This window comes from Mastomys coucha, chromosome X, assembly GCF_008632895.1.
Source record: "Mastomys coucha isolate ucsf_1 chromosome X, UCSF_Mcou_1, whole genome shotgun sequence".
In the NCBI taxonomy this organism is placed as follows: domain Eukaryota; kingdom Metazoa; phylum Chordata; class Mammalia; order Rodentia; family Muridae; genus Mastomys; species Mastomys coucha.
The window spans coordinates 79,459,331-79,474,119 of record NC_045030.1 but is presented as its reverse complement, the minus strand read 5'-3'; the positions used below and the strand labels follow the sequence as shown (position 1 = coordinate 79,474,119).

At 41.3% G+C, this 14,789-nt stretch overlaps 1 protein-coding gene and 1 pseudogene across 2 annotated transcripts in view; one reads left to right on the top strand and one right to left on the bottom strand.

The window, feature by feature from the left end:
• The window catches only part of Prkx (protein kinase X-linked), a 31,246-nt gene extending 26,859 nt beyond the window's left edge, over positions 1-4,387 (top strand). The window contains exons 6-9 of one of the 2 annotated variants that reach the window (XM_031364780.1): positions 353-410; positions 1,054-1,131; positions 1,452-1,600; positions 1,833-4,387. In XM_031364780.1, coding sequence (XP_031220640.1) covers positions 353-410; positions 1,054-1,131; positions 1,452-1,577 — 262 coding nt within the window. In that variant the 3' untranslated portion in view covers positions 1,578-1,600; positions 1,833-4,387. Of the gene's footprint in view, positions 1-352; positions 411-1,053; positions 1,132-1,451; positions 1,601-1,829 lie in introns of both variants that reach the window. The other variant, XM_031364773.1, reaches the window with a different exon arrangement.
• A 3,036-nt stretch (positions 4,388-7,423) lies between these two features.
• Positions 7,424-8,175, bottom strand: LOC116083088 (annotated as a pseudogene).
• Between the last annotated feature and the right edge of the window lie 6,614 nt (positions 8,176-14,789).

Below are 14,789 nucleotides of genomic sequence, written 5' to 3'. Positions count from 1 at the left end.
CCATGTCTTTGATTTAATCCACCTTACCATCCTTTGCATTCTCTTGTCTTTTATCCACAATAAATACACAGGAGAATAATAAGGGATGGAGAATAAAAAGGCTCCATCCCTTTCCATGTAAATGGAATGCCAGTCTGCATCCCCGGCACGAAGGAGGTAGAGGCTGGAAGTCAAGGGTTTAAGGTCATTGTTAGGGGTTGGAACCCAAAGTGCAAGCTACCTACCTGCCCAGCTCCCCACAAATCCTGATAAGCCCTTTTCCCACAATGGAGATACTGTGTGGTGGTGTGAGTGGGATTAGCGCCTGAGTTGATTCTGGCATTTTCAAGAAGAGTCCTCTCTGCTCACACAGGGACCTCATCAAGAAGCTGCTGGTGGTAGACAGGACCCGGCGCCTGGGCAACATGAAGGTGAGTCATGCTAGAGCATTCCAGTTTGCACACTGACGGTGATGTCATCCACTCAGAGGATCCCAGAGCATGCTCAATGTTAAATTAGTTTTGGCTTGTTTGTTTGTTCATTACCTGTGACAGTGGGCTCAGGTCCCCTGCAGCTGCAGTTGGAGGAGGTTGTCTACCACCTTATAGAACCTGGGTTCTCTGAAAGAGCAGCCATCTCTCTGGCCCCTATTTGCCATTTTTGTGTAGCCCAGGCTATAATCAAAATCACTATGTAGTAGCTGAGAATAACCTTGAACTTGTGACCCACTCAGCTCCCAGGACTGGGATGACATGCAGATGCCTGCACTCATGGTTGACTTATTATCCTTTATTTTTTTTTAGAGTATTTATTTATAAGACAGGGTCTCACTACATAGTCCTGACTATCCTGGAAATCTCTTATGTAGACCAGGCTGGCATCAAAGTTTTAGCCAGCCACCTGCCTCCTTCTCCTGAGTGCTAGAATTAAAGGCATGTGCCACCAAACCTGGCCACTTACTTTATTTTTAAACCGCTTTATTAGAGGGAGATTTTAGACATGATACATATATACACACACATTGGGTTTTTTTTTTCAAATGCTTTTTACTGAGTGTGTATGTTTCCTCTCAAGAATGGGGCAGAAGACATCAAGCGGCACCGGTGGTTCCGAGGAGTGGAGTGGGAGTCTGTGCCACAGAAAAAACTGAAGGTGGGAATACCATATACCCTTGAATTAAATGAACAGCATCATATATGGTCCTAACCACCCAGTGAGCTCCCACTACTGTGTCTCAGTCTTCCAAATTAACTTACTAGAGGTTTATCGTCATTTATTTAGTGCTTTATGTGTGTGTACTGTTTCTGTGTTCATATACACCATGTTGCTACAGTACTGAAGTGCCTTCAGCCTCTCAAAATTTACGTTCCAAGTGACAGGCACTACATGTCCCCACTGGGCTCCCCAGTGTCTCCTCATCTGCTTATTTTATTTCTTTGTTGCTTTGTTTATTTATTTGGCGTGACTCTCAGCCACCCATTGTGCCCAAGTTATCGGGTGACGGTGACATATCCAACTTTGAGACTTATCCAGAGAGTGAATTGAACAAGACCCCTTCGGTATCTGACAAAGACCTGGAAATATTCAAAAACTTCTGAGTATGAGAACTCATGCCTGCAAGGTAAAACTTTTTTTTTTCTGAATTTCAAAGTAGGGTGTCATGTAGCCAAGGATAGCTTTGATTTTACCAAGTAGTTGAGAAAAATAATATCAGTGCAACTGAGGATGGTGAGTTAACCAGTCTGCAGGGTTTCTTACTATATATGATTGTCAAGTAAGTCAGTAGTAAATGTTGCTAATCTCTGAACCCTCCCCGCCCCCCTGACTGCCCTGGTCTTTTTCTTTGCCAGAAGCATGTGAAGACATCCACACCAAACCAAGACCAGACCTGGTTTTTGTTGTACATCCCTGTGTCTTGCTGTGAAACTAGAAGGTTTGGTGTGTGTATCCCAGTTCCTTCAAAGTCAACACAATCATCAGCCTTGGAACCCAACCTCATTTCAACAACTAGAAACCTGCCCAAGTGAGAATTTCGCAAAACCTGTTAAACTGTAGGCTTTCTCCTTCTTCATGAATCTTGTGTTTGTGCTGTGAATTTGATTGGTTGGTTGGTTGGTTGGTTGGTTGGTTGGTTGGTTGGTTGGTTGGTTGGTTGGTGGGTTGGTTGGTGGGTTGGTTGGTTGGTTGGTTGGTTGTTTTTTTCTACTGAACTTTTTAAGTTTGAATTTGACCCATTTGATTATGGCTGTCAGTGTGTATGTGCACAGAAATTGTGCAAACTGGAAATTTTGGCACTTTGATGTGCCTGTGACATGTTCATTTTTCAAAGCTTTCTGAACAATCTGTTGCCCTGCAGACAAAAAGAAAAAAGGGTGAGATATATGCATTTTTAAAATGCCTTTATATGCATTTTGCAATCATTTGTGTACATTGTTTATTTAGTTATTGTTTGTTTAGTTAGTTCTTTTCTGGTCACTTTAAACTTGGAAGTCAGGAAGCCACATACCCCGCAGACCCTTATTCAGATACAGCACAAATGTGTGGCTTTCCTCAAATCTTCCAGTTTAGATGTTTTCAGTAAAATATCCTTTCCTAAAGTTAAGCCAGAACTCTGCATACAGCATGACAACCTGGGTGCAAAGATTGCCTTTTTATGATAATACAAATGTACCCACATCCCCAAAAGGGAACTTTAAGGATCCACCCCTTAAGCCCCTCTCTCCTCTGTTGTAAATGGCATTTTCTTCTCACCATCTCAACTTTGTTCTCCCAGCCATGTCCATCCGTGAAAACTCAGGTTCCAGGCCGGGAACTTCTATGAAAATTTGTACAGAGCTGTATTTTTGGTGAGCTTTCTCAGTGCTTTCCAACATGCAAACTAACTGGGTTATGTACCTCAAACAACCAAACACATACAGGAGACAGAATGCAGGATTATAATCAAGTCCTGTCAGTAGTTGTTTGCTATTAAGTAGGAAATAATGTAAAATTAGCATAGGAAACATTGCCTTAATTCTAAACACATGTGGGAAGATCACACATGTGCATGCACCCTCTGTGTGCTCCTAATGCACTTTGCAATCTGACTCCAATCCTAAAAATCAAATTAAAAACCACTAATCAGGCTGTAAATTATACCACATGATGTCACTGCAGTGACATCAGACAGCACATAGGAATCATAATTTTCTTATTTTAATATTTTTAATTCTGTGTGTACATATGACTGCAGTACACACAGACAGCAAGTGTACCAGAGACCCTACAGCTGGACTTATAGGCAGTTGTGCACCACCCTGCGGATACTGGGAACCCAACCTCGATCCTCTGCAGTTCACGTAGTTAACATGCAAAAAAAAAAATAAATTTGGAAGGGGTGGTGGGGCCAAAGCAGCCATGAAAAAGGATAAGGGAAATATGTCCTATTCTTGACTCTGAGTCCAGGGAGAACTGTGCACCCAGCACCTTCTAATGAAGCAATGGGATAGTTAATAAGTTTCAAATTCCTCTGGTGGTAGCTTGATTCTAACCAAGTATAAAAGATAATCACTAGCCAATAATAATTTAAAAACAAATTTCCATGTTCTTCAACTAAGACTGACTTTTTAATGTTTAGTACAGACAAAGTACTAAGTGCTGTGGATTGGTGCTTATCTCACCGAACTAGCTGTTACATGTTACACTGTAAAATGTGATTTGATGGCTAAATACTGTTCACAGGACCCTCGGGCTGTGCAAATATCCCAACATTGGACCAAAACATACCAATCACCACTGTGTTGCTAGGTGAACCCTAGTGAAAATTTAGCATTGTGTGGGTCTTGATGTTGAGGTGAAAATCTCAGAAAGGATCTCACTCCTGACTGTAGATTTGAAATATGTTGATTTCCTGGGATTTTTTGTTTGTTTTTGTTACTGTTTTTGATGAAGCTCCATAGGAAGCATTTGATGAACATCTGACACCTGTTATTCTTATTTGTCAGACACACTGTAAACCACCTGAAAATTATAATGCAAAGTCAGGGTTTATGTGTGGGTAGGTAACCCAATCAGTAAGTGGGGGGGTCTCCCCATTAAGTTGTGTGTGTCCCTATCAGTTTAGGGGGAGGATCTGCCTTTCGAGTCTCACAACCTTGCATCCGACCTCACACTGTCATTTGGGAGGTGGGGGAGTTGCTCCAGTTGGTTATGTAATAGACATCATTACCTATGTGATTTAAAGGAAGTGAGCAGGAGTATCCCCAGTACTTCTGGTCCTCACAGGTCAGACTGAAACCCCCTTGTCAACCTCCATACTTCTCAGAGTGCGGGGCTCACCACTTGACCTGCTATAACACAGGTTCCACATGCACTGCGCAGGTGTACCCCCCTGCTGCTGAGCATCTGTCAGCTTGCCTGAAATTATCATGCTGAATGAAAAAGCCTGGGTTCTTTCCTTACTTTCTAATCCTGATGCATAATTACAAAAAAAAAAATCACTGTGATTTGTGTATATATCTATCTATATCTCTATATATTTGCCCCAGGAAAACTTTTTCTGCTGTCTAATTTATAAAATACTATTATTGAGTCCAGGTTTGTTTAATAAAAGTTTGTATGTTTTAAAAAATCTGTTTCATGTCTTTCCTTGACTTTTCCTGTAATACAGGGAGTAACACCATAAAACATAAGTCACTGACCACGGTTAATGACCACAGTGATCCAGTCACCAACAGTAGTTGGTGTCCATTTCTCAGAGGCAGAACTGTTGAAGCTCAAATGAAGTTGGGTTAATCAAGGAAATGAGTATGCATCCCTGTAACAGCAAGTGTATTATTGTGAGGAATATTAGCGCCCAGGATAAAGTATTACAAACTTCAGATATCATGAAGATGGGGAGTGGACATAACCTAAGTCACAAGAGTGAGCCAGAAAAAGTGGTAAGAATGCATTATTCAAAAACACCTGCAGAGTGGGGCGGTGGTGGCGCACACCTTTAATCCCAGCACTTGGGAGGCAGAGGCAGGTGGATTTCTCAGTTGGAGGCCAGCCTGGTCTACAGAGTGAGTTCCAGGACAGCCAGGGCTACACAGAGAAACCCTGTCTCGGGAAAAAAAAAGACAAAAAGCAAAACAAAACAAACAAACAAACAAACAAAACACCTGTGATTCCGGGATATCTACTACGGAGGGTAGAAACCTGGAGGAGGTTAAATACAAGTGCTACCAGGGGAGCTGTACTCAGCTTCTCAGAGTTACCAGTACTTCAGTCTTCAGCAATTAAAGCAGTGATGTTTTCCCATCCGCACATGGAAGCATCCTTTCTTCCTAGCCAACCTCAACTTGGCTTGATGGACACAGAGTAATCCTAGCACCTAGGATACAGAGATGAGGATGTTGGAGGCCAGTCAAAACTTCACAGCAAGTAACAGTTTCAAGCCATACCTTAGTTGGAGGCCTCCAAAACTGCACCAACAGTAGCTCTAAATTTGTTAAATTCTTTGATTTTTCTTTTTTATGTATTTATTTACTCACTTTACATCCCAATATCAGCTGATCCTCTCCTCCCAGTACCCCCTCATGTAAAACCTCCCCCCATTCCTTCCTCTCCTCCTTTGAGAAGGGGGAGTCCCCCTAGATAACACCCCCTATCCCCCACTCTACCGCACATCAGGTCTGCAAGACTAGGCACATTTCTCCCAGAAAAGGCAGTCTATTTAGGGGAATGGGATCTCCAGGTAGGCAGGCAACAGATTCAGGTAGAGCCCTCCCTCCTGTTGGGAACCAAGCTGCTCATCTGCTACATATGTGCAGGGGGACTTGGGTCTACCTGGTGCTTGCTCTTTGGTTGGTGGTTCAGTCTCCAAGAGCCCCCAAGGGTACAGGTTAGTTGTCTGTATTGGTCTTCCTGTGGAGTCCCTCTCCTCTTCAGGTCCCTCAGTTTCTCTCCCAGTTCTTTGGTAAGACTCCCCGAGTTCCATCTAATGTTTGGGTGTGAGTCTACATCTCTTTCCATTGAATGCTGGATGGAACTTCTCAGAGAACACTTATGCTAGGTCCCTGTCTGCAAGCATAGCAGAGTATCATGAATAGTGTCAGGGTTTGGTTCTTGCCTACAGGATGGGTCTCAGTATGGGCCAGTTATTGGATGGCCATTCCCTCCAGCTCTGCTCTTTGTCCCTACACTTCTTGTAGACAGAGCACATTTGGGGTTGAAGGGTTTTTTTTGTTATTTTTTTGGGGGGTTGGTTTTTGGTTTGTTTCTTGGGTTTTGTTTTTGTTTTTGTTTTTGTTTTTGTTTTTTGTTGTTTTTGTTTTTTTGCAAGACACAGGTATTTATTGAATCCAGGCCCAGCCTGGCCTACAGCTCAGAATGAAGGGCTCAGGGAAGGCAAAGGTTATAAAACTGCTTTAATGGAAAGGTCTTTCTCCCTCCCCCAATACACCATCTGGGATGGGGTAGATGTGGCCAGGGCTGGCTCCAGGACAATACTGAGCCTGTAGTCATTACCAAAGTATACATCTGTCACCATAAAATGCTGCACCACCTCAGCCCCACAGGCATAAAATCATAAATATTTACACTCTTCCACACCTTTCACAGAACCAGGGTGCAGGGAACCCCTCCCATAGAAACAGGCTAGGACAGAGGTGGGTGTCCAGGAGGGACATTAAGGCCTAGAGATCAGCCCCTCAACTGGGCATAGTCAGAGGTGGGCAGAAAACAAAACTTTGGTCCAAAATTTGAAGGTAGAAACTCAAAAGTCTCAGAGCATTTTCTCCAGCCCTGGCCTGGGCCCACCTGCAAGTTGGTCACTAGAAGGAAGGCGTGCAGGGAACACAGTAGCTTAGCGTATACACATACAATTGTATCATTGCTATAAAAAGTTACTTAAACCTATATATCTTGCATATAAATGGAAAAGATTCAGGTATTTGGTCAAGTGGAAATATTGATAGGCACAGGTGTCTGTGACCACGTGGAATAGAATACAAAGGTCACAATGAGGCTCTGCAGCTGAGGATGGCCTGGGCCCTCTGGGCTGGCCAGGGACATGGGAGAATCATGTCACTTGATTATAAGGGTGTAGGGGAGTGGCCCCAGCTCTTGCACAACATTGGGGAGCCTATGTATAGGCCACCTGACTCATCTGTAGGTCTAGAGACAACTGGTGGCCTTAGAGGATGGGTGTGCAGGCATGAGGCACACTGGTTTGTAAGGAACAGAAAGCAGCTGTGTTTGGGGCACTATTGTGGCCTCACACCTGAGCCCCTCAAGGCATGGTGCTGGGACTGACTGGGCCTCTGTGGCCCACAGCCATTTCCTGCCATGACAAAGTGGGCTAGATTTATTTTTTTAAAAAAACAGGTAAACTGATCTCTCTTTAAAAGAATAAAATCTCTGGTCTGTAAAGTCCTTTCCGCTGCTTTTTAAAGTGGCTTTTCTGGAATGGTGGAAGCTGTTGCAGACCCACAGGCACCTAGATGGTGGACTTGGAAAAGGACACTCGCTGGTGGTGGTTCTCGCCCAGGTCATGGTTGTGCAGTTCAGTCAGCGCCTGCACTGCCTTCTCCACGGAGCCCTCTGGATCAGTGCCATCTTGCGGTCCTTCTGGAAGAACTTGAACCCTTTGACCACATCACCATTGCTGGAGAAGAGGCTCTTGAGGTCATCCTCTGACACAGAGGGTGGGATATTGGAGAGGTGCAGGGTAGCTGAGGGTGGAAAGATGTTCTGGAAGTTCTTGGAGCCTGGTTTCTTGAATCGGTGCAGCGGTGAGCTGCCATAGTCCTTGGTCAGGCCCTGGTCCTCCTGTCCCTCCCAAGGCAGCTGCACACTCTGATACTTTGATAGTGTGATGCGTACCGACTTCCCGTGCAGCTTGTGCCCATTCAGGTGGCTCATGGCCAGTTGGGCCTAGCTGCCGTCTGCCATCTGCACAAGCACGTTCTCCTTATTGAACAGGATCTTCACCTGTGGCACATCACTGTAGATGCCAAAGAGAATAAAGAGGCTTTGGGGTGTGACTCTCTCAGGGTTCAGGTTGCTGACCAAAAGGACGTAGTTCCCAGCACCTGCTAGCCCTCGGATGGCAATGTGGCCAGCTGCAGCAGCAGCAGCAGCAGCCAAAATGGCCAGCGGGGCCAGGGCTCCATGGCCATTAGGGACGTACCCTACACAGCAAGCCTCCATGAACAATCTTTGATTCTGGTACATGGCCTTTGTCCTAAGTTTATAAGAATAGACTGACAAAGGCCCATACTTCACAGGCAAAATGACACAAGAACTGGCAAATAATTAGATATCTAATGGAATTTCTATATACCATATAGCCCTAGAACATCAGGAAATATGAGAGATGTAATGCTATAGTCAAAGGACAATTAATGTTGTCTGATTAACTTAACCTGCAATCGGCTTTTATTAATAAAACAGCTTATACCCTGACCCAGCTGGGATTTAGCCTATCTATAATATTTTGTTCTTTTCCAACATCTGGAATTCAGCAACACCTCCAATAACACCTGGAGATATTAGGCACTGACTACACTATTTGCTTCAGTGGCACATTGGTTGAAAGATGAAATGAAAGATAAAGGTGGCATTGCCATCTTCAAATTAATGTTCACACAACTTAGTGGGACATAGTATTAGACTAATTGCACAGACCTTAAGCTTTATCAGTTCCACTCACTTTATATGCAAATTGGTTTTGAGATTTGGCCTCCCAGATATAAGTTATTTTGTTCCAGACTTATTTCAGTTAGGAGAAGAACTACCAGATATACCATTATTTTAAAGCATAATAACCTTTCTAAAACTTATAAACAAATTTGTACTTACTACACAACCTCATATTGGGAGCAGATTTTGGTTTGGTCCTGGAAGACAAAAATGAAACTAGATCTTAAGACCTAGTGGTAAATACACACCCCATCACTCTCATCACACTTTGTATTGCCTTAATTGTAGTCTTACTGACCTCAGTTTTGAACTGGCTCTATATCAAATACTATGAACATCTCTCTCCAAGCACCACACACCTACTGGGATACCACACACTAACACTGAGAAAGAAGTGGATCAAATCTCTCTTTGTGCTGATGATAGGTAGAAGGCCCTCTTTGAAACTACTACCACTACTGTCACTGCAGCCATCTGGACCTAGCCCACTATATCCATTTCCCCAGAGCTCCCCAATATTGTAGAAGGATGAAAGGGCTTAATGCAACCATCAGATTTAATAATAACAATAGCCATCTATTGGAATGCTACAGAATGGGCACATAAACCTGTTGTCTTAGGGTCTCCATTGCTGTGAAAAGACACCATAGCAACTCTTATAAAGGAAAATATTTAATTGGGGCTGACTTACAGGTTCAGGGGTTCAGGCTATTATCATCATGATGGAAAATGGAAAACATGACAGCATCCAGGCAGAAATGATGCTCGAGAAGTAGCTGAGAGTTCTATATCTTGATCCATAGACAGCAGAAGACTGATGTCAAGTCTGACACTGGTCAGACTTGAGCTTTTTAGACTTCAAAGCTCACACCCAGTGACCCACTTCCTACAACAAGGCCACACCTACTCCGACATGGCCACACCTCCTTATTGTGCCACTCCCTATGACCAAACATTCAAACACATGAATCTATGTGGGCCATTCCTATTTAAACCACCACATCTGTTGAGCTGCACATGATAATAAATGCAAACAGGCTATGCAGAATAGTAAGCATTATAACCCACAACTTAAGAGATTTACCAACCTAGAAAAATGCAATAATCCTACTAAAGCATCTAGCAATACTAATTGTTGAAAGTATCTGGAGGATAACAGAAAGACACACAAAAAAAGCAATTTATGCAGACCACTGGATATACTTAAAACAAACACATAAAGTTGATGTTGATCAACACATTTCATCTGCTGGGATGCCCATCCTACAAGATGAGTTTTTAATTATTCAAAGCTAATACTCTGATGGAACTTTTACAAGTAGCACAGCTATGGAAGTCAGCTTTATACCAATTCTGGTACCCATCAGAGATGGAAAAAGATGAGGACTATGAACACGTAAAAATTGAGGTATCCAACAATAAGGATGACACAGGAACAATAACAACTAAACCATATTTTAATCCTCTCAAGCCATATTTTAATCCATCTAATGACAGTATATACTTCCCATTTAGAAAACAAGAAGGAACAGATTTTAAAAATGAGCAATGACAGTATATATTGTGTTTTAGGCTTCATTAATTTCCCATAATTTGGACAACTCTGTCTGACCACCCATAAGGTGAAGGATTTCTCAGAAGTCTCATCTTGAGATAGCTGATCTCTAATATCTCTTAATCAGATACCCCACCATTATGGGATTCTAATGCTTTTGGAATGTATTGGGACATATACCAATACTCACTTGTACATACTGAACCCAAATGTCGGCCCTACTCTTTAGCAAGCTCACAACAAAAAGGCTTTAAAACAGAACCAGGCACTTACCCTACTAAAGTCCTTTCCCATGATTTCACATTATTGGGAACCAAGCTATTGGGCACATGTAAATTTAATTCTATCACATTCCCAAACTATAACTCTACATTGCCTAACTTTGAAATGATTTGTGTATGTTTAAAAGTAAAACAAAAGCTTCCATTTGGGGGGGTCACAATTTAACAGTATTTGGGACAATCAACTGGTAGGAAACTGGTTAGCTTATGCAGAAAACCTCAACTCTAAAATCACTGCCAAACACAGATAGAACTTACCTGGAGAAGGGCATCTCTTAGTGGTATGGAGTGGTACTACAATGAGATGAGCACCATATTAAGTTTTGGCTCAATGTAACAATCCTGGCTGACAAACATAATATGAAAACAACCAAAACACTACCAAAATCATCTAGTGTGATACATCAGGCATCAAATATATACAGTAATCACCAACAGTTAATCAGGAACTCGCATCCATTTAGTTTGATGCTGGCTATTGGCTTGCTGTATATTGCTTTGATTCTGTTTACATATGTGCCCTGTATCCCTGATTTCTCTAATACCTTTAACATGAAAGGATGTTGGATCTCATCAAAGTCTTTTTCAGTGTCTAATGAGATGATCATGTGATTTTTTTTCTTTCAGTCTGTTTATATGGTGAATTACATTGACGACATTAATATATTGAACCATCCCTGCATCCCTAGGATGAAGCCTACTTGATCATGATGGATGATGTTTTTGATATGTTCTCTGATTCAGTTTGCTAATATTTTATTGAGTGTTTTTACATCATTGTTCATAAATGAAATTGGTCTGAGAATCTTTTGTTGAGTCTTTGTGTGGTTTAGGTATCAGGGTGACTGTAGCCTCACAAAATGAGTTTGGCAGTATTCCTTCTGTTTCTATTTTGGGGAATAGTTTGAGAAGTGTTGGTATTAGCTCTTCTTTGAAAGTCTGGTAGAAAAAAAGAACTAAAGAGAGCTTACACTAGCAGCTTGACAGTACACCTGAAAGCTCTAGAACAAAAAGAAGCAAATACACCCAAGAGGAGTAGACTGCAGGAAATAATCAAACTCAGGGCTGAAATCAACCAAGTGGAAACAAAAAGAACTATACAAAGAATTGACCAAACCAGGAGCTGGTTCTTTGAGAAAATCAACAAAATAGATAAACCCTTAGCCAGACTAACTAGAGGGCTCAGAGACAGTATCCTAATTAACAAAATCAGAAATGAAAAGGGAGACATGACAAAGAAATATATCTTAAAATACTTATTCTGTTTGTTGAATATTAACTTGAAAATATTAAAATCATGTTCTACAAAAAACTTTTAATTTTAGAGGTATAACATATATAGAGAAAACTATGTAAGTATATATAAGAAACTTTACAAAATCACATACTCATGAAACAACAAAATAGAGAATGACTATAGTCACCCAGATGTCACCACTCTCCTTATGGGTCCTCCCAGCCATCATCATAATCCCAAGGCAACCCTTATTTTAATTGACAGTGTTTCTGAACTTTATATGAGTGAGTTGTATAACTTGTGCTCTTCCATATTTTTGTATCACTTAATGTTCCTACAATGACTTGTGCTACTGAGTACAGTTAACAGGTTGTGTATTTTTATAACTATATTCTATTCTTTAAAAAAAGAAAGAAAGAAAGAAAGAAAGAAAGAGAGAGAGAGAGAGAAAGAAAGAAAGAAAGAAAGAAAGAAAGAAAGAAAGAAAGAAAGAAAGAAAGAAAGTCTGGTAAATTCTGAACTAAAACCATCTGGCCCTGGGCTTTGGGTGGGTGTTTGGGAGACTTTTAATGACTGTTTTTCCCCCTTAGGGGTTATAGAGATGTTTAAATAGTCTACCTGATCTTGATTTAACTTTGGTAAGTGGTCTCTGTCTAGAAAATTGTCCATTTCACTGAGATTTCCCCCATTTTGTGTAGTGAAGGCTTTTGAAGTAAGACCTAAAGATTCTTTGAGTTTCCTCAGTGTCTGTTGTTAGCTCTCCCTTTCATTTCTGATTTTGTTTACTTGGATACTGTCTTTCTGTCTTTTAGTTAGTCTGGCTAAGGGTTTGTCTATCTTGTTGATTTTCTCAAAGAGCTGGCTCTTGGTTTCATTGATTCTTTGTATTGCTTTCTTTGTTTCTAACTGAATGATTTCAGCCCCAATTTTGATTATTTCCTGACTTTTTCTACTCTTAGATATACTTGATTCTTTTTTTCTAGAGCTCTCAGGTGTACTTTTTTAAACTTAATTTTATTTTTTACTTATTTACTTTGTATCCAACTCACTGCCCCCTCCCAGTCACCCCCTCCCACAATCCTTCCACCATCCCCCTCCTCCTTCTCTGAGCAATTTGGGGGCCTTCCTGGGTATCCCTCAACCCTGGTATTTCAAGTCTCTGTGAGGCTAGGTGCTTCTCCCACTGAGGCCAGACAAGGCAGTCCAGCTAGAAGAACATATCCCACAGACAGGCAACAGCTTTTGAGATAGCCCCTGCTCCAATTGTTTAGGACCCACACAAAGACCAAGCTGCACATCTGACGCATATATTGGGGAGGCCTAAGTCCAGCCTGTGTATGTTCTTTGGTTGTTGATTCAGATTCTGAGAGCTCCAAGAGTCCAGGTTAGTTGACTCTGTTGCTCTTTCTGTGGAGTTCCTATCCCTTTCAGGGCCACAATCCTTCCTCCTATTCTTCCAAAAGAGTTCCCAAGCCCCATCCAGTGTTTGGCTGTGGGTGTGTGCATCTATCTAAGTCAGCTACTGAATGGAACCTTCCAGAGGACAACATGTTCCTGTCTGCAAGCATAACAGAGTATCATTAATAGTGTTAGGGACTGGTGCTTGTCCATGTTAACTTGTCAACATGTTAACTTGTCTCAAGTTAGGCTGCTTATTAGTTGGCCATTCCTTCAGTCTCTGCTTCCTCCCCTATACCTTCATTACTTGTAGACAGCATTAATTTGGGGTTGAAAGTTTTGTGGGTGGGTTGGTGTCTCTGTCACTCCACTGGGTTCCTGCCTGGCTTCAAGAGACAGGTTCCATATACCCAATGCTGTGAGTCACAGCTAAGGTCACTCCCAATGATTCTTGGGTGCCTCCCTTATCCCAGGCTTCTGTCTTGTTCTGAGATGGCCCCTACTTCCTCATCCTCGTTAGTTGCAGATTTTTTTATGGTTTAAAATATTACTTTTACTAAAATTAAAGCATGCTGTAGGATACCACCATAAGATATTTAGAATTGTGTTTGTTGTTTGCTTGCTTTGTCCTTCTCAATGTCTTTGGCTATGGCAGGTATCCAATGATGAAATGAAAATGATTTGTATAAAACATGCTTTTGATAAAACTTTTTAGATGGAGGGGAGTTGCTGAGTATTAAACCAGCATCTCATGCAGACTATTTCCTCTGCTTATGAAAAAAAAATCTTAAGAACGTCTTTTATCCCTTGTAAAACTCCTAAAATTTAGATATGTCACACACTTGTCTGGGCAATAATTTCATCTGGTTTTGAATTCTGTCAATAGCAAAATTATGGTTAATTCTTGTTCAAAATCAAAGAGGATCAGGAATGTATATGTGGCTAGTAGGAGAGCTCTTGCCCAGACTGTGAGCCTAGAGTATCATCTCAAGCCCCACAGCAAAAGAGTAAATGGCTTCAAACTAAATCTTAAATGGTTAAATACGTAACATCTGAAATACTGAGAATGTGTGCCTAGGAGAAACACAGTTCTAAAGAAAGTATAAAATTATTCATGAAACTTGTTAGAAAATTTTTTCATGCTACGTAAGACACAAGCCACGAAAACAATATAGATTCATGGTCAAAATGATTTAAAACAATGTTTAAAATATTTAAAATTTATAAAGGGAGAGATTGGTTAAGAGCACAAATTGCTCTTCCAGTTTCTAATTTCGGCTGCCAGATGGTGACGCACACCTGTCTGCCACTTCAGCTGGAGGGGATCTGCTGCCCTCTTCTGGCCTTCTTGGGTACACATGGTGCAAAACGCCCAAACACTTAATTTTTTTAATAAATAAAAAGAAAACCTAGAGTCATAAATGCAAAATAATAATGATTGCCGGATGAATTTTTGGATATTTTATTCCATCTCAATTTAAGGTATATTCCCAGAAATCATTTTACACCTTGTAAAAGGAACATATACTATTAGAAAGTAAAAGCTATAAGAGTTTGGAAATATCTGCTGTCACCTGAACTTTTTATCCTAGCCATTCTGACTGGTATGAGGTGGAATCTCAGGGTTATTTTGATTTGCATTTTCCTGATGACTAAGGATGTTGAACATTTCTTT